At 42.9% G+C, this 27,995-nt stretch overlaps 1 protein-coding gene across 2 annotated transcripts; it reads left to right on the top strand.

Moving 5' to 3' along the window:
* Positions 1–42: 42 nt before the first annotated feature.
* myom2b (myomesin 2b) lies at positions 43–27,970 on the top strand. Of its 2 annotated transcripts, XM_084011849.1 has the most exons (39): positions 43–173; positions 1,890–1,993; positions 4,119–4,176; positions 4,411–4,565; positions 4,652–4,738; positions 6,610–6,698; positions 7,634–7,684; positions 7,829–7,993; positions 8,223–8,384; positions 8,535–8,676; positions 8,930–9,129; positions 9,555–9,608; positions 9,743–9,870; positions 10,283–10,466; positions 10,610–10,784; positions 10,874–10,995; positions 11,100–11,287; positions 11,610–11,736; positions 11,880–12,058; positions 13,093–13,207; positions 13,282–13,444; positions 13,600–13,706; positions 15,497–15,541; positions 15,932–16,068; positions 16,304–16,448; positions 17,263–17,325; positions 17,679–17,746; positions 20,365–20,478; positions 20,668–20,755; positions 21,422–21,460; positions 22,364–22,469; positions 23,138–23,204; positions 23,568–23,664; positions 24,054–24,090; positions 25,367–25,389; positions 25,570–25,625; positions 25,698–25,787; positions 27,245–27,370; positions 27,649–27,970. In XM_084011849.1, the coding sequence occupies exons 2-39, from the start codon at positions 1,911–1,913 to the stop codon at positions 27,856–27,858; spliced, it is 4,245 nt and encodes a 1,414-aa protein (XP_083867975.1). In that variant the 5' UTR covers positions 43–173; positions 1,890–1,910; the 3' UTR covers positions 27,859–27,970. The 2 variants fall into 2 exon arrangements, with proteins under 2 accessions (XP_083867975.1, XP_083867976.1); XM_084011850.1 differs by lacking the exon at positions 1,890–1,993 and having other exon boundaries at positions 62–173.
* Positions 27,971–27,995: the final 25 nt, after the last annotated feature.

Genomic DNA, 27,995 nt, shown 5'->3' on the forward strand with positions numbered 1-27,995 from the left:
CTTGAAGGATGGATATATATAGGCAGCTCTCTTTCCTTTTAAGGCCTCGGGGAGAGCCAGGTGGGGGTCGGCTGGAGACGGGTGGTGGTTTCATTGGCCTGGTACTTGGTTCAGGCTGACTCCCGGTGGATTCAGGCTGACAACCGAAGTCGCTGCAAACAAAACCTCAAGGGGTAAGAAAGATATGATTTTCATTCACACACTTTTTTGTTTCAATCACCTCTGAATCCTCAGCTTTGAATCTTCTTGTGTTTCAAACCCATGTGTAGCTGGTGTGGCTCAGTGGGGTGGAGGGATTAGGGCAAGACCCAGAGATGTTGTGTGGCCCTTAACCATAGCTGATGGTACTTAAAGTGATGACTGATAGGACATATGAATTGTGAAGGTTGTGCTGGAATCCAATCAGAATAAATGAGTTAACCGCTAGTTGAGACGGGACAGCAGGTCCCTGTGTGTGTTTATAGTTAGACTCTTATTCAGTTAAAATGGACACATAGGAATGTTGCTTCAGTGTGTTGATCTATTCACTTAATTTCATCTTAAATCAAGAATAAAAACGAGTCATTATTGTACTACAATTACCCCTAGGGAGCACACGGCCAGTGTTTGCAGCCAACTGTTCAGAGGTTTTATGGTCATGGTTGAGCGTTTTAAAGATTCACTGTTATAGTGGGTGAGGCTTGGGTGTCATATGGCAAGCATTTGTGCTGTTACAGTATCGGCTTGGACCGACAGACGGGGGTAAAAAAAACAACATATTTTTGGGTCCCTACTGCCCAGCCACATTATTCAACCAGGAATGTAAGTTATCATTCGGGCATCATAATGTAATCGATCTGATCGCCTGCTTGCTTTACTGGCAGTTTTGGAGCATTAGAGTGAGTTAAACATGCTGGGTCAGTGTTTCAGAGATGTGCAGACAGGAACCTCTTTGCCATCGGAGCAGCCTCTGCAGCTTTCAGGGTGAGGTTTCAGGGGGAATCGCTTCATGTTTCATCTGACCTTATTTCTGGTCTCTGAGGACTCAGGTGATGTAAGGCAATTATGTTCCAACGCCGCTCCGGCTGCATGCTGTAGGACAAAGTTATGCTCTTGCTTTGGTGTGTACACTGTAAAACGTGTTGATGTCAGTGTGTGTTTCCCTTTCTTTCTTTGTTTGTATCAGTGGGAGGATCATCAGCGTTCATGTTGTGTCCCCGTCGTTATTGCTAGTGCCGGATATTGCATATGAATAATAGAAAACCTGTTATGATAAGAGCTGTTATTTTACAGAGCTCACACTACAAAACAATCCTCTCATGTTTAATTCAGTATTGTTTCATTCACTTGTCTTTAAAGTGGAAAATAACCGTATTCACATTCTGCCACTTTATATGTAACTGTAATAAATAACTGCTCATGCTTGATTTGGTTCAGCTGCACTGTCAGTTACTGTTCATACACATTGCTCTGCTTCCATGCCTTTTGTTTATATACGTGTGTGTGTGTGTGTGTGTGTGTTACTGGCATCTTTAAATCAATACAGTGTCACCTTGTCATTCCTGAAGCTGACAGTAAGACTGCTGTGTTTGTTTCTGTCAGTCATGGCCAACTCTATGTGTCCAAATTCCAGGAGGGCCTTTCTTTCTGCAGGGGCCGTAAACACGATGTGTCGTCCTCTAATCTTATACCATGTTGTTGCAAAGCACCGGTTCATTAAAGGACAGAAAGACGGGACGTTGTTTCTGGAATAATTAACCGGCTCTTTTCTTCCTGACGTCGCTGTGACGATCCTTTAGGGGTGGAGGCCCTGTATTTGTCTGCTGTGTTGCTGGTCTGACTTGTAAATGTGGATCTGTGTAATTTGTTACCATGTCAGTGTGTGTGTGTGTGTGTTGCCGGTCCTACAGGTCAGTATCTACAGTGTCACCATGTCAGTGTGGAAGAAAGCGGGGAGTTACAACCATGAATACCACCACAAGCAGAGCAAATATGTGGTGAAGGAATACAGCAGGTACATGTTACACTCTCATGGTAATTATAAGCCAAACATGAAGCTAACAGTAGTATTGTAACAGTAGTATTGTAACAGTAGTAAGCTTCCACTGGGTTATAATAGGAAGGCTTACCCGGTTAACATTACACTAACATCACAACCAATCTAACCCTGAGCTGGCCACGCTACTCCGGAAAACTATGGATCCAGATGTTTCTGTAAATAATATCAGGGCTGCAAGAAGGCACATTTAATTTAGATATTTTCTCATGCTTAAGACACTGGTCAACATTTCACACAGCAAAAGTCTGATGCTGATGACGTATATCTCTAACTTCTGTTCCCTGAAGGAGAGGAACGACGTATAACACAAATAGTAGTTTAATAATTGTTCCCTTTCAATCGATCCACTCAGTAAACGGCGCTGGATTTGCACAAAAGACAAACACCTCGTGACATAAACACACGGAGGACACAGGGAAGCAGCCTCCTCTGTTCTGGGAAAAACTCCAAAGTCCTAGAGATAGAGGCTGCAGGCCACGTCTCAGGCAAAGATGCTGCATTTGGTGCAATGTAACCTTGGAGCCTTTAGAAGTGATGGGGCACAAGAGGGATGCTTAAATAAAGTGTGATGGAGGATGGAGCATGTGGAGGTCAAAGCAAGAAGCAGTGCTGTCTTTCATGAAAATCAATGTGGCTAACCTGCTGACCCCTCCCATCAGGACCAGGCAGCAAACCAGAGCGTTCTCCACAGCTGCCCCTCCCTCTGGAGTCTTCTCCCAAAGCACATCCGATCCATCCACATTTAAAACTCACCTTTTTATAACCGCTTTTAAAGTGTGACTAGTGTCTTTAGGTCACGTCTGTGTTTGTGAATCGACTGAAAGGAACACCGGGAACATTGTAGATTTCAAGTAGATTGGATTGATTTTACTACATAGGTATCTCTGAGAAGCTGTATTATGGGGGGGGGGGAGACATTTTTCCACATTCTGCTGTTCATTAACACGGCCATGATTAGTAACGAGTGTTTGGATATGTTTGTTTTTGTGTGCTGTGTTTCACGTCTATACTGACCACTTCAAAAATCTTGTTGTTGCTTCTGCTCTCTTTTTCTTGCTTCTTCTTCTTCTTCTTCTTGCTAATAAGGAGCTAACAGCACACCGGTCTGCCCTTTGGGACACTTATAGTTCTGTTTTAACCAGTGTTTAGTTGATTTTACTCACGGAGTGGTAGTGCTTGTATAGAGCCTATTTCCCTAACCGGTTTGAGTATATAGCTTGTATGTGTAACGTGACCTGAACACTGATTTATGAAGTAAAAAGCATGATTCCTCGAGGGACTGGACAAATTCCAGGCACAGTCAAACAACCACAATATGCACCACACTACAAGTTGGACAAACCCACAAATCCCACAGGCTGCGTAAATGGTCTTCATACTACAAACCTGGCATCCACGTGCAACACAAGACAGTCCTCTTGGTCATCTTCCTCTTTGATAGCGTATGCAGCATGGCCCCCTCGGCCTCCGTCTCCGTCTGTTGCTGCCAGCTCTCAGGATCCCCTTGAATCTCTGGACTCGAGGTCACTTCCCTGCAGTTTGCGGTGGCGTTGGTGGAGCGACATCAAGCCTGAAGGCTTTACGGACAACAGTGATGAAAGACGGACTCAGAGCTGCTGCTGGCTGTGTCTCCGTCTTCAGCTCTCAGCCTGTAATGCACCCTCTTAAGACGCTTCTCTTCTGGCGGCTCAGTGCTCTCTGATGCCAACAACATGAGCCTTCAGATGAAACCTGCTTTAAGTTGGTGTCTCACGGAAGAGTCCATCTCTAATCCTTATACTGTAAACACACAACCGCCACAGTATGTTCACTTTATTGATCATTTGAAATTTCAGTGCACTGGGTGACAACGAAGTTTCCAAGAGGAATGTGCTCATTTAACTTTGGTTGTAATGGATAAGCTTCATTTAAAAGTATTTCAAGTTATGAAAACTACAAGAAACGATGTGGAATCAAACATGTTGTTTGGGTAGAGATGTACTCATATATTAGGCTATTGTCAAATGTTTTTAACCGCATGTACCATATTTGTATGTACAAGGAAAACACTGATCAAAACTGACCGACTCTTTGTCTTTAGTTCTAAGGAGATGGAGGAAAGATATGAGCATAAAACACACGTTCGTATCCAGGATGTGGTAAGAATCTATGAGCTTTCCCTTTTCAAACTTGCATATAAATAGGATGATGAATGTGTCCAATTATTATACTGAGCATATGTTGAGACAAAAGTAGTTAAACCCCATTGTTTTAAACAAATAAACAGTTATTAATGTGTATTTGTTATACTATGATGTAGTATAGAAATAGGATGTAATAGGAGGTGTTTATTATTATTAATTTTGTCATCGGTATTCTTGTTTCTTGTCTAGGTACAGACAAAGTTGGGGGACAAATATGTGCGTGAGGAGCCCATGATCAGAGGACCACATTTCCTGGCCAGACTCCGGTCCCACACCGTGTACGACCACACTCCAATCAAGATCTTCTGTACTGTTGAGGGCTTCCCCATGCCTGCTGTCAAATGGTGAGGAAGAGCTAAAACACATTCATCCTTTTCTTTGTTGCTCAATTTCTGTTCTTTATTTATGAAGTAATTCCCCTCCATTTCAGGTACAAAGATGGTGGGATCCTGAGTTTGTCCTCTGGACATTACGTGGTTGAAGCTAACGGTGGAGTTCATTCTCTGCAGATCCCAAGGTGCAATTAGAAAAAAGGACACATTGCATTCATTACATGTGTGTTAGGCTTTAAGGACACCATTCAGTTCATTATTATGAAAAATCCAAGTGGCTTTCACACTTCCTGTCCATTTACTGGGTTTGTAGTTCATGACTCACTGCCACACATAACTTATTCTTGACCTTGCCCTCTTGGGCCACTGACTTATTACCTACGACCTTTTCCGAAGCTTTGTTTTGAATCATCAGAAAATCCTTTTCTTCAGTCCCTTCAGGCTTGCCGCACAAATTTAAACTAGCGTGATGACGTCAGAGTCATCTGACTGCCCGCCCTGCAGCCTGAGGAAGCTCAGCTGTTCCCAGTGCTGACCTCAGTGCTATTTGATCCTCGAGGATTCTTTTAGTCATCACCCTCTCCTTGGATCAAGTCACCTTTAGCTCCTTCCGTCTGTTACAACGATTACTCCTTAACCCCTTCACCCTCCTACAGGACTCTTAGATAGAATACCGTGTACACTGTGTGTTTTAAGTGGAGAAAAAAAGGTTTAAAAATAGGCTGGAGGACACATCGCTTTTGAAATTCAAATTAACAGCAGCGTGTCGTAATTGTAAGAAAATGCGGAATCCCTACCCCCAACTTCTCAGTCGTAGATCCTTAGCATTCCTGTACAACCACACACACACACACACACACACACACACACACACACACACACACACACACACACACACACACACACACCAGTGAAAACATTTCTGTACTTTTGGAGGGTTTACTGGATGATTAAATACATTTGCTTCCTCCCTTCAGCAAAGTAGTCCCTTCTGCCAATAATCTCAGAGCATCACCTTATGCTTATCCCAGCCTTCCCATTCTGCATGGGTTGAAATTCCCATGTTAGCTGATACTGGCGTAACATGATGCTGTTGGAAAAGTTAGTGAAAAGAGCTTCAGGAAGAGTAAAGGATACAGACGGGGACAGGAAGATGAAGTCACGTACAAGTATGGAAACAGAGAAGGAAAGAGATTGAGCTTCTAGTCATGAATGCATGGTGTGGAGTGACAGCAAGGCTAAAAACCTGACGTTCACCCTGTAGCAGCCCTGTTGTGCATCTTAGTCTGTCTGTCAACATCTCTCCAACAAGCCTGTAAACCCAGCGTTGGCACTGATGTGAGAACAGAACTCGATTGTCTAGATCAGAAGCTTCTGCAGTTTGCTCGGAGCCTTGCTAAGATTGTCAAACATCTGTGGCCTTACGGTTCTAGGGGGAACAAAAGCAGGAACATCTCATGCAAGTATAATTTAGAGGAAGCATGCAAATCATAAGAGACACAGACAGGGATGTACTACATCCTACGAGGATTTGAAGCTTACAAAATAAGCATTTTTTAGTCAAACTGTCTTGGAAACGTAACGAGTTCTGCCTGAAAAGCACCGTCATCTCTTTTCAAAGAAGACAGGCTTACATTTAAGCATCCAACTGACCGGCAACGCTGCAGCTCCTACTGTATGTGTGACAGGGGCTTTACCCTCGCCTTTACTCCGTCAGTATAATGCACACTTTAGGAATATTATTGCTCATTTGGTGTGATTCGTACACTTCTAAAGGCAAATCCCTGCTGACACTACATCATTGGTTTACAGTTGTGTTGGAGCAGATCCTTGTGGATATTCAGCACATCTAGTATGGAGGCGTTTCCCATGTTTTTACAAATGACTAAATATTAGTAAAGGCTCACATTAACAGCTATAATGTCACTGAGAACCTTGCTAGGATAAAACCCTGACAACCTGTAGGTTGCTTTACGCGATATTTTGATCACAATACTATGAGAATCCTGATTATTTTGACCTGGATATTTGTGTTTTTTTTATTTTCTTTTCATAGATGCTCAACTGATGATACTGCCCTCTACACTGCTGTGGCTTCTAACAGCCATGGACAAGCCTCTAGTCAGGCCTCCATCATTGTCAAGAGTAAGTCTGATGTTGGTGTGTGGTGATGATCATGAAGTCCTACCAGGACGAGTCTTTAAGTATCTAACGTTGGTTAGAGGTCACATGTTTGCAATGCACAATGGCAGCTCTAACAATAACAATCTTATTTTTACACTGAATGAAACAAGTATTAATAATATATTCAATCTATGCTTAAAGATGCCCCCAATTGCTACACAGTGTTCCTTTAATGTATATCAATAACATCTCAAGTGATTGTTCCATTCATGATAACTGAATCTTAATATACAACCCCAGGCACGTATCTCTAAAGGCCTGATTATGCTTCCGCGTAGTGATAACGCAACGGCCACGCAGTTGCTTGGAGACCGTGATGGTTCTGCGTTGGGTTTACGTGTCGAAATGCAATTCAAAGCCACACCGGTAAAGGGCGCTATGTTTTTTGTAAAGACTGACCGACTGACCGAGACTCTTGACGTATATCGTCGTTAGCCTCGTTATAGCGTATTTGTTTACTTTCCGGCTTTAAACGTCCACAATTTTTCAGAACTTGGTGTTTTATTTCTTTGTGCAAAAGCGACAAGGTGCAAACAATAAAACGAGGTGCAAACAATAAAAGTAGCCTTTTAAAAGTTTAAATGGCGGTGTTTATGAGTGGAAACCGGATAGCGGTCTCCAGCGGATGTAGTTAGCGGACCAATCACAGCCGATGCCGCTGCGTTGGTGTTGCGTTGCTGTTGCGTTGCGTTGCTGTTGCGTCGCCTCGACGCGCGTCTAGGATTTTTGGGAGGTACACGTCAGGCCCTTGCGTTGACGTAAGGGGGGTCCGCAAGGACGTAAGGGGTCCGCAAGCCCCCTTGCGTTGTGTCGACGCGGAAGCATAAGACACCATCCATAACCTTCTGTCTTCTTGTTCACCAGTTTCGTTACTGTTTTGTGTTTGAATCATGTAGGGTACAGGCAGGAGGAGGAATCCTGTTCATATGCGTGGTTGCCTTATACAGGTTAGCATCATCATTACATCCAGCGTCCTGCATGTCTAGAAATGACAAGATCAGCATCACTACTGTGTCTTTCAGGTAGTATGTGAAGCAACAAGCCGTCACCACCATCCCTCTCTCCTTCTCTGTTTCTCCCCGTTCTCTCAGCTGCTATGCTCCCCAAGATCAATTTCACTAAAATCCACATCACGTTTCTGGAGAAGTTTGGCCCGGTGTTTGCCTCGGAGGGAGAATCTGCCACTCTGAGTGTTACCATGACCCTGAACCCCAACCTGGCCAACCTGCAGCCTGAGGCACAGTGGTATAGAGATGGTAATGGTTGTAAAGTAGCATTTCGTGACACTCTAATTAATATATGTACTGCCTGCCAGACCCAAGCTAGACGACAGGCAGCCGGAGGCGGAGCAGTGTAAACACTGGAATGTGTTACGGTGTTCATGCTTATTAATTATAGTGAAAATAGTACATATTTTATATTCATTTGAATCTCATTGATATGCCAATTATAAATGATGGATTTCTGATCCTGGGTGTTTTTCAGACACGCGTCTGTTTGACTCTAAATGGGTGAAGATCCAGACGGGCAGAGGAGTGACCACCTTGTCTATTCCCAACCTCTTCAAAGATGACGAAGGCCTCTACACAATACGCATGGTCACTCAAGGAGGCACCGCAGAGCACAGTGCATTCGTCTCCGTCTCAGGTAACAGGACAATAAAAGGGTCTTTATCGAATTGTAATGGATTTTTTGATTATTTTTAATATGTTTTATAAATCCCCGTTGCTACTTATTCAAATATGTGTTACTTGCTTATAATATGGTTATTAAATGTCACTGTTACTTCCTCCAAAGATGGTCCTCCCCCAGTCGCTGGTGCACCCGGCGCCCCTATGGACATCAAGATCCACGATGCCAATAGGGACTATGTCATAGTGTCATGGAAACCCCCAAATACCACCACAGAGGGGCCGATCCTGGGATACTTTGTGGACAAGTAGGAGTTACTCATAGAAACACCATAAATTGATAACCTGACCAACATAAAGACGTTTTGCTGTCAGTCATCATCATAGCGTTTACTTGACTACTAGTGAAGGAATAAATGTATTTAGGTACAGAACAGGGAATCCTTCCTTTTACTTCACACTGATCGATTTTGCTGTATTTCAATATTCATTGTCAGCTCTGACCTGAAAATCCCAAAATGTTATGTTTCTTTGTTCTTATTCTCTTTTTTTTTGCTTTAGATGCGAGGTTGGAACTGAAAACTGGACCCAGTGCAATGATCACCCCATTAAGATTTGTAAATACCCGGTGTCGGGGCTGTTTGAGGGACATGCCTACCACTTCAGAGTCAGAGCAGTCAACTCACACGGAGTCAGCAAAGCATCCCGCATGTCCGACCCCATCGCCGCGCTGGACCCCACTGAGTTCGAGAGGCTCCATGGTGGGTTCAAGTGCATCGGTAGAGACACCTTTCATACACGTTACATCTCTACAATGATGGTCTAATGTTAACATTCAGAGTTCACTTTTTTTTTTCATGGCATACTGCAGATCTGATGATGATGTTCATTTTAAACTGCTTTAATGCACTCTGCTACATTTTAGAGTCGTTGTAAAAGAGGGTTCCTTCTGTGATCATTGTTTAAAAACTGATATATAGAAAATGCTGATATATATCTATAGATATATAGATAGATATAGATATAATTTGATTCATTATGTGATGAACAGTAATGTATGCCTTCTGATGTGCTGTAATGATAAACATACATTTGACCAAATGATCAATAAATAATAAAAAAAACACTGTAACTTCATCTCGAACCTTCAGAGATTGGTGAAAATATTTTTATTTTGTCTTTTTAGCCAAAAAACTTGGAGGGAAACTAGAAGTTGTGTCCTACCATGATGAAATTGAAGGTGAGTTTACAGCATGTGTAATGTTATATCCATAATATCCTTCTAGTATAATACTAGGAGGAGGAGGAATACAACGGCTGCAGCGGTGCACATACGTATGTGAGCTTTACCATGTGTGTGTTTCTGCTTCGTAGCCGAGGGGAAGCCCCCCGGCGCTCCATCAGGGATCCGTGTGTCGGAAACAGACAGGACTTATGTGGTTCTGAGCTGGAAAGCCCCTCACTACTCCAGCAAGGCCCCCATGTGGTATTACATAGAAAAGGTAAGGGACAACGTCACACTGTCACCAATGCTGCTGCAAATACTGCAGTACTACTACACTGCACACTAATACTACACTGTACTCCTTGTCAGCAGAATGCATGTTCTTCTGGTTTGATCCAGAAGCAGTGTATCGAGGGCTTAAAGGCTGATATGTGTTCGGACGCTCGTCTTTCTTCTTGGAAGTCCAGGAGCGGATTAAAAGAACAGCTGACACATCAATTACCATACATTCTTTAATCTTTTGAATAAGTTCTATGCAATGAAAATAGCAGTTTTCCTTGTGCTGGTCCAGGAAATCAGACTGCTGTGAACTGACTAGATTCATATGAACAATGCTATAAATCCAGGCTAAAGCGTAGCTTAACCCATCGATGTCCAGTAACAGTGAGCCCGTTGTTTCTGTCTCACAGTGCTTGGTCGAGAGTGGAGCCTGGCAGCGCGTCAACACCCAGGTTCCTATCCGGTCTCCCCGCTACGCCGTCTTTGACCTTTCCGAGGGCAAACAATATAAGTTCAGAGTGTTGTCTGGCAACATTTATGGAGTCAGCGAGCCGTCGGAGCCGACTGGAACTGTTGAAACCCCGCAACTCAAAGGTCTGTTCTCCCCATTTCTTTTCATTATTACACAGATTCCTACAGCGGTGAAATACATTCACAGTCAAGCTTCTGTTGTGTTCGTGATAATCCATTGTTATTGTTTTGTTTTATCATTTTATGCTATTTTGTGTTGTCGTTAGGTGTGCCATCTGCTCCCGGTCAGGTGATCGCTACCAGGGAAACAAACACCTCTGTTCTCATCCAGTGGGCTCCTCCAAAGGAACCCAACAATCTGATTGGCTACTACATCGACCAGTGTGTGAAGGGGTCCAAGGACTGGACCTCAGCCAATCACAAACCTCGCAAGAACACTAAGTATGTTTTCAGTGAAACAGAAACTAGTTCTTCAGTGTTGGTAACGTTGTACGAGGAGATCCTCATGCGTGTGATGGTTGTTTCTGCAGGTTTGTGGTCAGCGGTCTGACCGCAGGAGAGACCTACGTGTTCCGTGTCCAGGCCATCAACGAGCTGGGTCTGAGTGATGAATCCCAGGAGTCCGCTCCTCTGACCGTCAAGGCTGCACTCAGTCAGTATCGCCATATGTTTGATCATTATTATCGATACTGATGAGATCAGTTTTATAATTCTTTTGTAATTTCTAGGTGTTAAAATTCAGTTATGCCTTTTCAGCCACCCCCTCCGCTCCTTACGACATTGCGTTGCTGAGCTGTGACGGCCATTCCATGGTTCTGAACTGGAAGAAGCCTCATCACTCTGGAGGATCGAGCGTCAAGGAGTATTATGTGGACAAGAGACGCAGCGGTGCGACGGTGTGGAGGGAGGTTCACATCCCAGCGGTCACAGAAAGACTTTATAAGGTATAAGTATGTGTGTATTTGGGCATACATTGGATGCAAATACTTCAGGGATGTAGTGCAACAAAGCCGATCTATTATTTGATTTTTATATGCCATGTTGTTAATTACAAACGATCCTTTCTTTCATTGCTGCATGTTCCCATTATTGCGACTGTGAAATTGTGGCATAGATGACTATTTGAGGTCACTCCTGCATACATGCCAACTTTCTGTAAAACATGGTTCTAAGGAAATTACCTGGGTCAGTTTGGATCTCCGGATAAGCTTTGTTAAGATGATGATCGTGGGCATGTTGGTAACCATGGTAACATGTCATCCACAGGCGGAGGGCTTGACGGAGGGCGCGGTCTATCAGTTCCAGGTGTATGCAGCCAACCTGGTTGGCCTTGGAGCAGCTGCCAAACATTCGGCTGACTTCAGCTGCGAGGCCTGGACTATGCCAGAGCCTGGTTAGTGTCCTCTTCTGACTCACGTGGTCACAGGCCTTTAATCTTGACCAAAATCGACCAAAAGGCCTTGAGACGTTCAAGTGAGAGACTGGATGTCCCTGAAATGTTTGTGTCTCTTTTCTCCGTCTCTATACACGGTTTAGGCCCCGCCTACGACATGACCTTCAGTGAAGTGAGAGATCATTCATTGTTGATCGAGTGGAAAAAGCCCGTCTACACTGGTTCCGGACCAATCACAGGTTATCATGTCGAGTACGCTAAGGTGGGCACTTCTGAATGGACAACAGCCAATGAGACGGCTGTCAGTCACCGCTTCCTCAAGGTGAGACAATCTTTTATATGGTTTATGGTAAATGTATGAGGATATACTCAACACATGTTCAACCAAATCACAAGACCCCTTTACTTGTAGCCCTCACTATTCCCTCAAGAAACCAGTACGACTTAACTGGAAAAGTAGGAAAAAATCTCCCAATGGTTGGAGCTCCGAACAGATATCCATGAAACAACAATCAGCTCTTAGAAAACAACTTGAAGAGTTCAATCAAATATATGTATATGTAAATTCCTGGATCTATTTTGTTGCTGGGAAGCCACAACACGTATGAATATAAATGTATGCATGTAACTGTTTTCCCCTGTTTCTTCTTCCCTGTTTGCAATTTAGTTCCTCCTCTGATTATTATTATAATTAGGCTCAGAGGCTGCGACAAAAACAGGAGACGAAGCGAGCCGGCTGCTCATTAAACACATTTATTTTCTCAAAAATAAGTGACAATGCAACGCGTAGATAGTTAATCAGTGCTGAAGTTGTGACTAATAACTTCATAATGGTATGCCAGTTGATCAGCTTGGGCTTTAAGAGATTGTTTAAGTATGTATTAACCCTCAAATATTATTGCGGAGAAAGTTTTCTAATATGCTGCTCTATACTTTTGTTTGTCTCTGCTATATATATATATATATATATATATATATATATACCAGCTATATGTCTCCTCACAATGCAGTCAATGCTGTACTATTATGGTAAACTGTGAGACACTGACACCTAGTGGAGGAAGTAATAATTTACTGGATGAGCTAAGCTAAGGAAGTGGATGGACATGCTTGGTTTGGAATAACAAGTAGAAGCACTCTCTTCTCATGCGTGACAAACATGTTATATATATGATTACTGTGCAAAGAATATTTATATTCTTATCTCTATGATAAGTGAAATATTAGGTGCTGGATCTCATCATTTAGCCTGACTACTGCTCTCATCTGCCAATTAAGTTACCAAAGATCTACAACAGATTCTGAACAAAATCATACTGCAAGAAAGTCCATTATTGTAACTGTTTTGTTTCCTAGGTAACAGGTCTGGAGGCGGACTCCAGCTACACGTACAGAGTACGTGGAGTCAACGCAGCAGGAGTGGGCATGGCCTCGATGGCCTCCGACGCTGTGGTTGCCAAGGCTGTGGAAGGTAACTTTCATTCAGAAACATCCATTTCTGAAAAAGAAAAGATGACTTTATCCGTGTGTTTCTCGGTGTTCAAGGATCCCAGGAGGTTTCCTGTGCTGTGGATGAGAAGTCAGGTGACATCGTTCTGTCGTTCGAGTCCTGTCAAATAAACGAGGGCTCTCAGTTCATCTGGAAGAAAGATTACAAAGAAATTACAGATTTCTCCAAAGGAGTTGTAATTAAGACCGAAGGCAGCCAGTAAGACCACACACACACACACACACACACACACACACACACACACACACACACACACACACACACACACACACACACACACACACAGGATGATAAAATGACTGTAAAAAAGTAATATTTTTAAATCTTAAACCATCTCTTTCCTGTCATATTAGTTCGAAGCTGATCTTCAAGCATGCCGACAAAGAGGACTTTGGGTCGTACTCCGTTTCTGTCACCAGCACAGAGGGAGTGTCTTCCAGCTACACAATCTCCACTGAAGGTATGATCCACCGATGGCTCTGCTGCTGAGCCAGCTAAACTCTGGCTTCCAAAATGTACAGAAATCTGAATTATTCAATATAAGATTTGTTTAATTTATTTACTGCCTAGACTAACACATGTCGTGTTCCTGTTGTAATTAAAATGTTATATTTTAAGCAGGACGACTACTTTTAGAATTAAGATTTGCTTAAGTCTGGGCCACCACCTTCATTCAAAGAATATGAATAAACCAGATTAATGACTCTCATAAACAGGATTTTCCTTTTTTTTTTCCAATACAGGATCTCTACTGACTTATTGCTGATAAAAGAGGACATTTATTTATGGCTGAATGCCTACCAATAACTGAATGAATTAAGAATAGGCCGGCGTCAGGGTTTCTGTTGATTCCTTGTGATTTCCTGGCTGTCCAATAAAAATACTCGGCACACTAACTTCGACGCTTGAGACCCTCGATTGGCCGGGTGACAATCTACTAAAATTAAATATGATATGAAGACTTAATGGTGCAGAAATGTGAAATGATCAAAAGAAAAATCTTAAGTTTTACACTCGGATGCTCTAAGGCGTGTTTAGAAATGTTTTTTTATTGTGTTCTTTAGACGGGAAACAGAACATTAAATGAAAGACTCAGACTAAAGCTTAGAAACAAGGTTACTTAAGTTCAAGGTGAGTCAACCAGCCAGTAATCTAATGAATATGAACTCCTCTGTTTGGAACTTTTACATAGGTGGCAGTTCTCAATTACATTTGTTGTTTTACATGCAAAAAGTAACATGCTTTAATGCATCATTATGCACAATTAAGTAGGTAGAGAGAAGAGTGTTTGGTATGTATGTATACGTGTGTATATATATATATATATATATATATATATATATATATATATTCCTTTTTTTTCATATATTATTCATATATTTTTTCATATATATATATATATATATTTATATATATATATATTTATGTCCCTGAGCCCTGGCGGCCATGGCCCTTGTCGTTTATCGTCTGGCATGTGTCATATTAGCACTTTTGCTATTGAGAGATGAAAGACCAGTTCTGGGATCTGGACTTTCTGTAAGGCTGTCGCCCCATGGTGGTCGTCCAGGAGAATTACAGGGTTGTTCATTAAATGACAGTAAATATTTGTTTCCCCAGTCTATTGGAGTAGTGCCTGCAAATATATGTCATGCTTGGATCATCGAACAGCCGTACTGCAACACTGACACATCAGAACTACTAATGGAGGAAAGGAGGCGATGTGTAGGATGAAACGGAGATGAAAGTTTTCACATGATCACGCTGGCGTGGAGGCAACAAACAATTCTGTTACACATCTGATGAATGCAATGCTTGGGGCAGCATGTGTGTTCTGTCTAGAAATTTCACAACATTTTCCTTCTATTGCACCACTACGCTAGTAGGCTTTACTGTTATTATTCAGCGCGCCTTACGCTGATTGCTTCCCATTTGGCCTACAGTTTCTTTCAGCCGAATTTACAAATTCTAAACTCCCCGTACAAAAGATTTGATTTCTTTCACTCATATCAAAGGTACTTGAGAACAAGCAGCCTCGATAATGGCTATAGTGTCTTTCCTACGGCTGTATTTCCTTCCGTCTTTAAGCTTTAAGCATTTATCTGTCCTGTAAAAAACAACTCCAGACTTTGTGTTTGAAGCAGCAGCCAAACGTGTGTGATAAGATCTGTGTACAAAGAGAACGATGCATTTTAATTGCTTGTTTGTGCCCATGGTTGCATGAAATGATGAAGCTGTTTTTTTATGTTTCAGAGTTGACAAAGATGCTGGCGCTCAGCTATGAAATCAGACACCCAAGTAGGTACCTCTGGTTGACTGTCCATCCCTCATAATCTCTCTCTTTTTAATCTCTCCTCTTACACTTTTTCTCTGCTGCATCTAATCTGTTTTATCCACTCTCTCTTTGTATCAATTTCTCCCTTTTTACGCCCCCATTTTGCTTTGTTGTGGCTCGCTTTGAACCTTTTGGTTCTCTTTCTTTCTTTTAGGAGCACATTTCTCTTTTATTTGATCCCAAAAATCTTACCTGCTTTTGCATCACCTGCCTAACCAATATTCACCTCACCTGCTCCTTTGCCTCCTGTCCTCTCCTCGCAGTAATAAACTACTGCCTGATAAGTAATTAGTGCATATGCACAATGATGTTTTTGAATTGGTAACTGTCCTTTCTTCTCTTTCCTCCTGCAGTCATCCCGTTGAAATCCGAGTTGGCCTATAAGATTTTGGAGCGAGGCAGAATGAGGTTCTGGCTGCAGGCTGAGGAGATTTCGACCAATGTCACCTACAAATTCTTTGCCAACAACAAGGAACTGTCTGGAGTTGATGTAAGATGTGACACTGTAGTTTAAGGCATGTAGGGAGAAATGGAAAAAAAAAGAAGAAATTCTGGCTCCAAGTTGAAAGAATTGTCCGTCCTTCCTCTTTGTACGCTGACAGAGATTCAGTCGGCTGCTTGTGGCAACATCAAAGTCTGAAACATAATTCATATTCACAAAGTCTACCTTGGAGTGTATCGTGGCCTCTTTTTATTTTTACAACAACCCACTTTATTTTCTGCAGCCCAACAAGATGGGTCACGACGTCTCTACGGGCATCATTGAGTTCATCATGGACCATTTCACCGAGGAGAACGAGGGGACGTATACCTGCCAGATCACAGACGGGGGAGGGAAAGGACAGAGCTCGCTGGTTTTGATTGGAGAAGGTAAGAAACCCCTGCTAGGACTGATGACGATCCATGAATTACCTGCTTACTGCGGCCCGCCACAGTTTCCTAATTACATTTTTACACCTCTCGACGGCTGCGTTCACAAACTCTGCCCCGGGGGATTCAGCTCGGCCTCATGGGAACTCAGCTCCTCAGCTCCCTTTGCCCCACTCCCCCCGACTGGACTGAGCTGGTTCACCATCAGCCGGCTGGTTCATGCATCGTCAGTGCAGTGCATGATGGCGCCTTAAAACAAAGCACCCATCTTGGCTGCCATTGCTTTGTGGGTGTGAAATCAACCACATAACTAAGAAATACATCAGGACCAAAAAAATGTGCTTTCTTCAGAAAATCTTTGGAACCAAAAAGGCAACAAAAAATAGCATTATCACCATCTATACAACTATCATCTATACAATCGTTTTGTGTTTAAATTGTTATCTACAGCACAGGATTGACCAAACACTTCTTCATAGCCTTCATAGTACAAAAAGGGCTTGCTATATTAAAGTCCTTATTTTCCTCCTTATATGTTGGCGAGCCGGAGCCAGAATGGACTCCACCTGTTCAGACATATGTTGTATAAGTATGTGCTCCATTATGGAAATGTATTCCGTTGGTAAATGCTCAGGTGGGTTTGAAGCTGTTCTGTATGAAGGACACCCAGAGATGAAACTAAAGAAGTTTGACTTCATGAATCAGGATTCCACTCTCATGCAGGGGACTATTAGCACAGAATCTATAGCAGCGACTGGAAACACTTTGATCTTTTAATTATCATCTATTTATGTGTTTCTGTATGTGCACACAGCTTTCAAAGCGGCGCTGGCTGAGGCCGACTACCAGAGGAGAGAGTACATCAGAGTCAAGGAGGGTAAGAAATACAAAACGGCATGCGCTCTTCAGCTTGTACCATCCTCTGCTCTCCTTGAGACCAGCTCAGCACTATGTTGCCTGGGAGACAACTAATCGAATAATGAGTGTACAGGAAAGAAACACCCGCATTACTTAAACTATTAACTCTGGAAAAATAACACCACTTTGAATGCTACACGACAATAAGTCCCAAATTTAGAAATGTATGGAACAGCTACCATGCAAGTGTTGATTCCTTAGTGGCATTTTGCAAGAACGTTAAGCCCATAATTATGTATAAGGCAGGTCATAGGTCATCTTATACAAGGAAGGTCCAGGAGTACTTGTGCTAACCTCTCATGTCCACTAAAGGTCCCCACTTCAGTGAGTTCCTGTCACTTCAGGTTGGAGACGACTGCTCCGTCACGTTGGTCTGCAAGGTAAACACATGCATCAGTTACTGCTGAGTATCTACACGAATGGAAGGAGGCAGAGTGCATGATGGGAAAACACTGTGTAATGATAAGGTTGAGATTTAGTGGGGGCATAACGCATTGTTCATATCCCTCAAGAAAATCTCCACCTCACGTCTGTTTAATCCGTTGCATTTTGAATAATATAGAAACACAACAGACATTTGTGGTAAATGAAGTGGAGTAAATGTTGTGACTCTACACAGTAGCTTCTTTCTTCACAAGCATCACAAGCAGAAATGTGCTTCATTTGCAGTTGGCCTCCGATGCATTTTGTTCAATAATAATATATTAATAATATATTATATATATTAATAATATATAATATACAATATAAAGTCCTCTTGAGGGATTGTATTACCATGAGATGAAAGTAGGTGAAAGTATCTGCTCAGAGAGCACACGTTGAGATATCGCCACATAAACGGAACTTTTCACACATGACTTACTTGTTGGATTTGCATCTATATGAGGTCTAAAATCTGAGGTATGCTGCTTTAATGGCATTGCTTGCAAGATGGAACTACATACACAGAAAACATCTCTAAACGCCGGCACACCTCCAGCAGTGTTTCCCCTACCATTGTACAGGCCAAGGAGACCTGCCGCCAGGCCAAAAAAAAAAAATGAATATGCCAAAAATAAGCCACCTATCAATTCATTCATAAATCAATAATCATTTACATTAGGAGCGCCTCCGCGCAGCCAGTGGCGGCGCCAGAGTATTTTTTCTGGTTCAACTACGGTGGGGCTAACTCATACGGCGGTGGGGCTCAAATCAATGTCAGAATTTCAATGTGAATATATAACAACACCCAGTGGCGCTGCCAGCCGGAATCCAGTACGCACTGGGAGGACTTTTTTTGAAGGTGGAAAAAAAAAATGGATGCTGCTGAACCGGGCCGGATGCAGCCGCATTTGAGAGGACGATCGCGCGTGTGTGCGCAATTACGCATAGCGTGTGTTGGCCCCTCTCCACTACACAATACAGCTCGGCTCTAGTCTCGTCACCTCTCTGCTGCTGAGCACTGCGGGCCGAGCCGATGCATGTCTCTCTCCCCGGGCCGGCAGAGTTATCATACCGTACTGTGCGTGCGTGTCCAAGCGTGTGCGTGCGTGCGTGGAGTGCTCACAAGCGTGCGCTTGTGTTTAGGTCGGGGATGGAGGGCACAAAAACCTATTTGCACCGGGGCCTATCACCATGATATACACTACTGTTTCACTGATACTGAAAACATTAGATTTTGTCTTAAAAAAGTATTTTTCCATTTGTTGTTGTATTTGCCGTTTCTGTGCGTACATTGACATTGAATCCTGGCGGCGGCGCTGACAACACCCTCCCGCAGCTATAAACACGCACACAGTGAGAGACAGAGACAGAGACAGCGAAACGTGAATAGTTCCGTTAACAGCCGGGACCCGAGTGGTCATCTTCCCCTGCAGGTGTCAACGGTGCGTCCGTAGTTTTATCCAACACGCCCGCCACCGCCATCTGTTGTTCCGTCCGACGACGTTTAAAAACAAATGTATCCATGATCAATTTTGACCAGCTTACTAACGTTAACTTAACGTGAGTGACTATAAGCCGCTAACGCGAACTGCTAGAGCCAGGTAGCTTACAAACTAGTAGTCTGCTGTCTCTGTGTCGAGCATACACTAAAAGCGGGCTCACATGAGTGACGTTGACGTACGGACAGTACAGTCTGTTAATGAACCCAGATCAGTGACAGTTGTCATCGCAGCTGCCTGAATGCCGTTACGACGTGACGTAACGTGCTGTTGAACTCCGCACTTTTCACATGGGAGAGAGAGGGGGATGTGACATGTATCAAAGGATCTCCAGCCGGGATTCGAACCTGAGGCTGCTGCATATATGCAGACATGGGTAAATGGCATGCACTCTAACCACTCAACCACCTGCCTGCCTGCCATGAATAAGCCTTTTTATGACTGTTTTGGATTCTCCCTGAATTTCTATGAACTATAAGGCTGTTGAGTAAACCCATAACTTATATTTTACTTGATAAAATAAGACAATATATGCACTCATATGTCGTTTTAGTGTTTTACAGTATCTGTAGCTATTAATGTGGTGCTCCTCATTTTCCAGCCATATTTTTCCAGCCCCTAATTTTGGATCATTTCCATCAACCGGCACCTTAATATGTCACTCTCTCCTTGAATCCTTGAAAACCTTGAATACACTCTGGTTGAACAAAAATGTTGAATGCAAATATAATAATTGCAGAATTGCAGACTGCTTGCTGTGCCACCTGACTTAATCCAACTGCACCAATACACCATCCCACGCGTCTTGTCTGTTTAGGGATTTTTCGGTGGGTACCACCGGGCATGAAAAAAATTCTAGGGGAAACACTGCCTCCAGTGTTAAATCGCCCTGGTTGCCATGCAAAGAAGTGCAGCACATCTAAACTCGGGCCTGATAAGTGACTTTTAAAGATTAATGGGCTGCGTCCATCGAAGACTTAATTGGTGCCGCTGAGATTTGATGATCTCAGCACAACCCCTGATCCTAGTTAACGATCATTATGATTTATAATATGAGTGATTGGTCTCCATTGCAGGTTGCTAACCTGAAGAAGGAATCGGTGTTCCACTGGTTCAAAGAAGACACTGAGCTCATCCCTGACGTGAAGCCTGACCTGGGATCAGGAGTCTGTAAACTGCCAATTAAACTGGTAATATCACCTTGGTACTTTTACTCTTCTGAATGCTATGGAACTGTACAATCCTATTATTTACATGCATGGTTATATGGTGTAGTCGACATATGGATCAGATCTCATGATGTGTTCAGATAAACAAGTAGATTCTGTCTCCTATATCCCCTACACACTATTAGATTTCCTTGTTTGTGTCTCCTCCAGTTTTCACTGAAGACAGCAGGAATTTATAAGGCCACAATCAGTGACGACAGAGGAAAAGACATGAGCCAAATTGACATCTCCGGAAAAGGTAACCATACAGTATCTGTCCTACTGAATTTGTATTGCTGAGTTCCTGTAAAAGTTTGTGTGAAATAAACAGATTCTGTCTTACTTCAAGCTCGTTTTTCTGCATTTTGATAGCAGAATTGAAAAGTAATATCCTTTTACAGTTAGTTAGTATTTAATGATGAGCTGAGAGATAAAGCTCTTCACAAGCTTTTTGCCATTTTACCTAAGAAGTGTCTCCACCAGAGTACAGTCATTTTGAGTGAATCCTGTTAAAACAGGGTGCTGAGTCACAGGATGTGGAGGTGAACAAGTTTAAATGTCTATAACTCCTGGCGTGGACGACCCCCAGACAAATGGGACATGTTCATGCTGGCGTGTTTTCATGTAAAGAGAAGCTGCACCGCTGGGGTCCTCTCGACAAACCGGGTGTATGACATCAGACTCAACATCGCTGCACTGCAGGTATCTGGGCAGGAACCTGTGGAAAGAAGATGTGAATAGAGGTGTTCAGTTAGGTCGCGCTGAGCCTTAAACAGACTGCATATGTTGTACCGAGTGAATCCACTGAAAGGGAACACCTTTCTAACCTTTCTGAGCTTTGAATTCTGCCACCAGAGGGCAGCGTGACGACTTTCCCTCCTCCGAGCTCTTTCTCTGACCCCATGTTTTTCTGCCTCTCCTCCAGTCTTTGACGATGCCATAAACAAGATCAGCCAGCTGGCTGGTGGGTATCTGCCTTTTACACACTCAGACACCCACACACACACACACACACACACACACAGAGGTGAACACACAGGCATCAATTATCTCACTTACGCATATCTGTATTAAATACTGTACTAAACAACACCATCATCATTCTCTGCCCACTGAAGGGATGGAGTGCAAATTATGTAAACACAACACAGTCGCACCACATTGATAAGAGATTTAGTAGATCCATCACCAGGCTGGTACATTTCTGTTTTCAAATCCCACACACACACACACACACACACACACACACACACACTTATCAGTTTGTGGCAGAAGTTGTCGTGCTGGAAGCATTTGGCCATCATGTCATCATGTGGTGAAATCACTTTAAAATTCCAGTGCGCTGTCACAGTGAGTGTGGAGGAGCATCTTACTCCTATTTTAGGAGACAGTCACTTGACAGCTCTGCAGCGACTGTTACAGCCGGGGCTGCAGAGGAGAAAAGGGTTCATTACTGCGATAATGGAAAACCATGGTGATGTGACCAGGTGGATGACGCCATTGTACACTTGCAATGTGCAGCGGGTAAAGTTCCACACGGACACACTGTCACATAAAACGGCTGAAAAGGTTAATGCAGCTTTGGATGTTTGAAGGGTTTTATTGAAGGTAGCATAAAAAAAAACAGTCATTAGTACAATTCTGTTTTGCAAGCTGGATCAAGGTTACACATAAAGTCTCAAAATAGATGCAACAAATGGCTGCAGATGTTTGGAGTTTGATTTTATTGGATTAATTCGGAGCAGTGAAGTGCACCGTGTAGTGGCCACAGAGACGGCAGGTTATCCAGCAGCAGATGGGAGGAATCTATCTGATCTGTATTCTCATTTCGAATGTGCCCCTCCACAACCCCTATCACCTCCTCCAGGACCCAGTGCAGCGGAGCTGGTGATTAACTGCACAGCAACAGGCATTCAGCTGCAGTGTCACATGAAGTATTACACCTCCGAGATGAACATCACCTGGTGTCATGGGTAAGGAATTCTGTATGACACCGACACAACCAGTAGCACCGCTACCACTGTAACACTCCACTGTTGTTTGTAGGTGTTTTTAAGAGGAATACACGTATTCGTTCACGTCTGCGTATAAACCTGCTGACCACAAACACATTATTTTGCTTTCCTCTCAAGTAAAACTGCCGGGAGTGGCAAAAACAATAAGCAACATAATAAAACTTGTGATGGCTGTTGGCAAGTGTTTTCATTATCCTGGTTATTGCAGTAAAACGGCCCTGTTTTGTGCAAAAAGAATCCCACCCCTATCATTTTCTATAAAGGAGCAAGGTTAAAAGCACTCCGCCGTACCCTGTAGATTAAAAGATGTGGTGGAGGGAGGGAGAGCAGACGGAAAGAAAGGAACAAAAGAAGGAGAGAGGGAAGGGACGGGCAGCCGTGGAGGTATTTCTGTTATTCAATTATTTAAAGAACAAAAATGATGGAGATTAGATTTTTAACCTCTCCCTGTTCTTTCTGTGAGTGTGAGAGAGAGCGACAGATAACAAGAGAGGGAGAGATTGGTCTCCCTATGCGTAACATTAGGCAGGCATGTAAACATGAATTTCTATTACCGCCACACCAGGCGTCATCTGCTCACGGATAAACACACTCACACTCACTCACCTCTCCTCTCTTCTCCTCAGTGAGACTAAACTCTCCCACAGTGACAAGATTGTGATTGGAGGAACCCCTGCTATGGCGACCATGGAGGTATATCATCTCCTGTACATTGCTGAACAGTATATGCCTCTAGCTGGATCGTACATGGTTATTTTTTATGACGAAGCCCCTCAGGCAGTGGCGTTGTTGCTTAAAAGCCTTTTTTAGAGGAGACGATTAGAAAGTGTCACCTTTGTCGCGGTTGCTAATGAATAAAAACATCATACATTTCACAATTCATTAAACTCAATTCATTAAATCTTCATTTTGCTGTTTGTGTGAAAATCTTTATAGATGTGATTACCCAGTAGATGAATGGATCTATTTTTAAACCCTGGATTCGAGTGGAAATAAATAGCTGGACAATAATTAGTTGAAAGGTTTGTTAATTAATATGACTTGATTGATTCACAGATTATTGAGCCGATGGAGAAGGATAAAGGGATGTACTCCATCATAATCGCCGACGCTGAAAACGCCCATAAACGCAAGCTGGACCTCAGTGGTGACGGTGGGTACCTTCTCACAGCTTCACTCCGCCTTGTTATTCAGAATGCAGTCTGGAAACGACACAGTCACTTGTTTTTATGGAGCTCTTCAGCCTGTACTTAAGACTTTGAAGTGATACTCCAACCAGGACTATCTGTGGAGTATCAAACACTCGTCCCTGTAGGCTCCAGATCTGGCTGTAATACGTCTGCAGTTTGCTCTCCTCTGTTCCCGTTAGAGTTCTATTTCACAAAATATTGGATTACATCTCAATTTCAGAAGCTACACAAGAAGTAGTGTACTGATATACTTTTTGCCAAATAATTCTATTTAACCAGCATTCGATGCTGCTGCTCCAAAATAAAGTGACGATTAGAATGAAGACAGAAATCCTGTGTTTGTCTTTTACAGTCTATGAGAAGGCCTTCGCTGAGTTCCAGAAACTCAAGTAAGACTCTCTCAAATCTGTGTTTTTTTCTGTGTGCATTGCTTTTGTCGGAATGACTCCGCTATGGATGAATCAGTGTGCCCTTCACATTTGATATTCCTCTGCTTCATCGCTGCCCGTCTGACATGCGGTAACTAAGAGTAATGTCTGACGGTTGCCGTTCTGTTCGTAGTAGCACATCCTCTACTGTTTAAAACTGTTCCATTGAAACACTGTCACTCAGCCATGCCGTTGTTTAATGTACTTTTCTGTGCGAGAGTTTGCATTTTATCTATAAGCACACTTTAAGTAAATAGAGCTCCAATGGAGGAATCGTGAACATTTCAAAATTTGAAAAACTACAGTGTATCCAAAACCCCGAAGTATTGCTGTTTGAAAAAGTCCATAATATTATAATTTGAGGCGGAAAAAAAATCAATGTTTGAAAAATAGAAGCAGTCAACTAGCAGAGATGCATTTGGGTCCTTTGGCTAATTGGGCCAAAGCTAAAGCCCACACTATGAATTCTGCAAATCCATTTAGAAGAAAATCAATTGGAACTCCACACACTAAACACTGCATGTGGAGCGGTAACTGTCTAAATCCCTTCTCCAATTAACATTCAAAGAGGGACATTTAAGCACAAGATTTTACAAAACGCATTGAAACACGCGACACCCTGTTGCCCTTTTGATTGAGCATCAATATGCAGAGCGGAGAGCAGAGTTCCCCCAGCCATCTGGTCCCGTTGCTGACCTCTGACCTCCCATGCTGCTCCGACAGCTCTCAACCCACTGATTACAAAGCAGCATTTTATTTTTATTTTTTTTTTACCACAGAAAAGATTCTGCTAAGTCCTGCGGTAAAATTCAGCATGATGTAGTTACCCAGAATACCTTGTGGCAACCGACCGGACCACGGCTGTAAGGCAGGAAGTGGAAAACAGACCATAACCAAACCTGTACTACATTGTGACACACAAACATTCTGCATACATCACATCAGTATATCGTTATAAATAATGATTACATTGCTTTGTCCTATAAAATCCTGCCGAATATAGAACCAACACACGCTGCTTAACCCTGTTGCCTCTCCTCTGTCTCCGTCTGATGTAGAGTGGAATACCTTTACAACTGGTAGTAGGCCCCCCTGCTGTTTAAGTTTGAGGCAAATTAATACTGCAAAGTACATTTCAGCTCACACGGTGGTAGACACTACCGGTATGATGATTGTGCTGCTGGTTCTCTGTGTGAGAGTGTGGAGAAGGTCTCTAACTTTATTTTCTGTGTCTCAGGGCCGAGGCCTACGCTGAGAAGAGTGAGTTTCCTCCTTCAGTGCTTTTCCTTCTACTTATGTTTAAAACATTTCATATTCAGACATTGAAGAAGCAAAAAAGACACTGATTATTTAGTCGGCTTGCAGAAAATGAAGACCCAAAGTTCATCATTACCATAATAATAAGGAATATTTGGTACTATTAACGATGGTTTGTTTCAGACCGTGGTAAGGTGGTGGGAGGACTGCCCGATGTGGTGACCATTATGGAAAAGAAGGTACGTGTAGGTTTGATTCACGTCTCTGTGAAATGTGTGCATATCTTAGATGTACGTTTGTTCCTTTTCTAGACCCTGAGTTTAACATGTACAGTGTGTGGGGACCCCAAGCCTCAGGTGTCCTGGTTGAAGAACGGAGCCGATGTGGAACCTGACGATCAGGTAAAGGCTGCCGCCTCACCCACAGAAACAAAAAGCACTTCCTAAACCCCGCCCCTTCCTTCTTTCCCATGCTTAATTACCTTATTAATTAGGTTTATTTATTTACTTGCCTAGAAATACTGGTTTCTGCACTCTGTATTTGTGTACTAGTACCTATGTTCTAGGTTATTTCCTGTGGCTTTGTTTCAATATTTTGCACACACTATGGTTTCATATGGGGAGCGTCCTACAGTGTACTGTACTGTCAAAGTGCAATGTACAGCTTTGAGTAGAATATCAGTTTTAATATCTTGACAGAACAAGGTATGATTTTACCTTTAAATGAAATGCAAAGCTATATCCATGTATTGGAAATATTTGAGATGGTATATATAGGGCTTAAGTACAGTGAGTAATTGAAACTGAGATCCCCAGTGATGCACTTTAGTTCCGTGTTGGAAACCGATGGATTCCCCTGCTGGAAGTCTCCATCTGTAACGCTGAGGTGATGGGGATTAAGGGACCCAAAGGGCCTCGAGCTGCTTTTAGGTGAGACTTCAGCGCCGGTTCCAATCCCTCACCGGAGGCATCTGTATACTTTCATTGAGACCAGCATAATCAGCACACTCCTGGATCCGTGATGGAACAAATCTACCTCTCATAACTCATTGACCTACTTGCCAACCAGCATAAGTCCACAGCCGATTCCCAGTCAGTGGAGGCTCTTTCAACAGCATCAGCATCCTGCGGCTCCGAGCGGCTTTGAAGATTTAAGTTTGAGAAACCGCGGTCCAGGCGGAATACGTGTTGAAGTTTGCCCCCTTCTTTATTCATTCCCTCACCTGCTAATAATCTGTCTAAAACGGGAACTGATGTCCTTGGTGATGTTTCTCAAACCTCCCGAGTGTCTTCCCTACCTCCTCGCCCCAGAGGAGGCTGTAGATGTGAACAGAAAAACAAACAGAAATACATACAGATCCAGAGAACATCGCACTGAAACGCAGAACAGGAAGAGGGATTCATGTAAAACTATACAGGGAGTGATTTTAATATTTTGTTACAAAGCAACCGTAATTATCTAATATCATGGATTTTATTACAGCGGCTACCTTTCATCCGTTTACGCTGTATTTGATTATTTTTTTAGGCCAATAGAGGTTTTGAAATGAATTCTCTTAATAGGCATGTGATTAACTGTCACTCCATAAAAATGTACTAATGCCCAGACCTTGCAAACGAGAGGGCAGGTTTTATATTAGAGAAGGAAATTAGTCAAAAATATCTATCTTGACTGTTGTCTGTGAACATCTACTCATGTCCTCCAACACTGATGACATCGGTCGTTTTGTGGTTCAGACTAGATATTTATTAGTAACAGATGAATCTATTTTTAAACCAAACTCAGTGGTAGGCGTGTTAAATCATGTTAAACTGTGCTGGCTTCCGTACTTCTTTAACCTTTTGATTTCATGTTTCAGTACGTGGTCTCCCTGGACCAGGGCAAGTTTGCCTGTCTGACGATCAAAGGTGTTTCCATGGAGGATTCTGGCAGATATACCATGGTCGTCCAGAACAAATACGGAGGGGAGTCTGTGGATATAGTGGTGAGTGTCCCTGCTTGTGTAACACAAATGAACGGCTTTACTCAGAGCTGACCATCTGTGGCACAAAGCTTTTATTCTCGCTGAGATATCTTTGTGATCACAGATCACACTTGTGTGTAACTCAGATCTGATAGGTGACCTTGTTATTAATGCCTGGCCCTGGCTTGAAATGAAAAAGAAAATCTAAATCCTCCCCTAGACTTTTTTCTTCACTCTGAAACGTTGTACGTACGTGCAGTGGAGTAGAAACCGTTGTGTCTTCTCCTCTCCCTCTGCAGGTCAGTGTGTACCGCCACGGAGAGAAAATCCCCGAGGCAAAACCAACTCTGACTCCGAAAACCATCATCCCTCCCAAACTCCCCATTGAGATCCCTCAGCCCAAGGCCCAGCCGGCTTCTAGCCCCGCCCCCTCTACTCCTAGCCCCGCCCCTCCCAAGGCAGCAGCAGGAAGAGGAGTGAAGAGTCCCACTCCTACAAGGAGGAAGTAGAGAGCATGACGGACGGGGGCACCAGACGAGCTTTCATTGGTATTCTTATCTGGACAAATATTAAAAGCCTTGACGTTTAATCAGAGAGTCAAGGAAATAGTAATAATAATAACTGTTATAGTAAGCAACAAAAAAAA

Source organism: Eutrigla gurnardus, assembly GCF_963514095.1.
Source record: "Eutrigla gurnardus genome assembly, chromosome: 1".
NCBI classification, from domain to species: Eukaryota; Metazoa; Chordata; class Actinopteri; order Perciformes; family Triglidae; genus Eutrigla; species Eutrigla gurnardus.

Excerpts from the sequence above, each read along its gene's own strand:
- myom2b (XM_084011849.1), top strand. The coding sequence starts at position 1,911 with ATGTCAGTGTGGAAGAAAGCGGGGAGTTACAACCATGAATACCACCAC. Across the intron at positions 1,994-4,118 it reads GTGGTGAAGGAATACAGCAG|TTCTAAGGAGATGGAGGAAA; the intron begins GTACATGTTACA and ends CTTTGTCTTTAG. Across the intron at positions 22,470-23,137 it reads AACATCACCTGGTGTCATGG|TGAGACTAAACTCTCCCACA; the intron begins GTAAGGAATTCT and ends TCTTCTCCTCAG.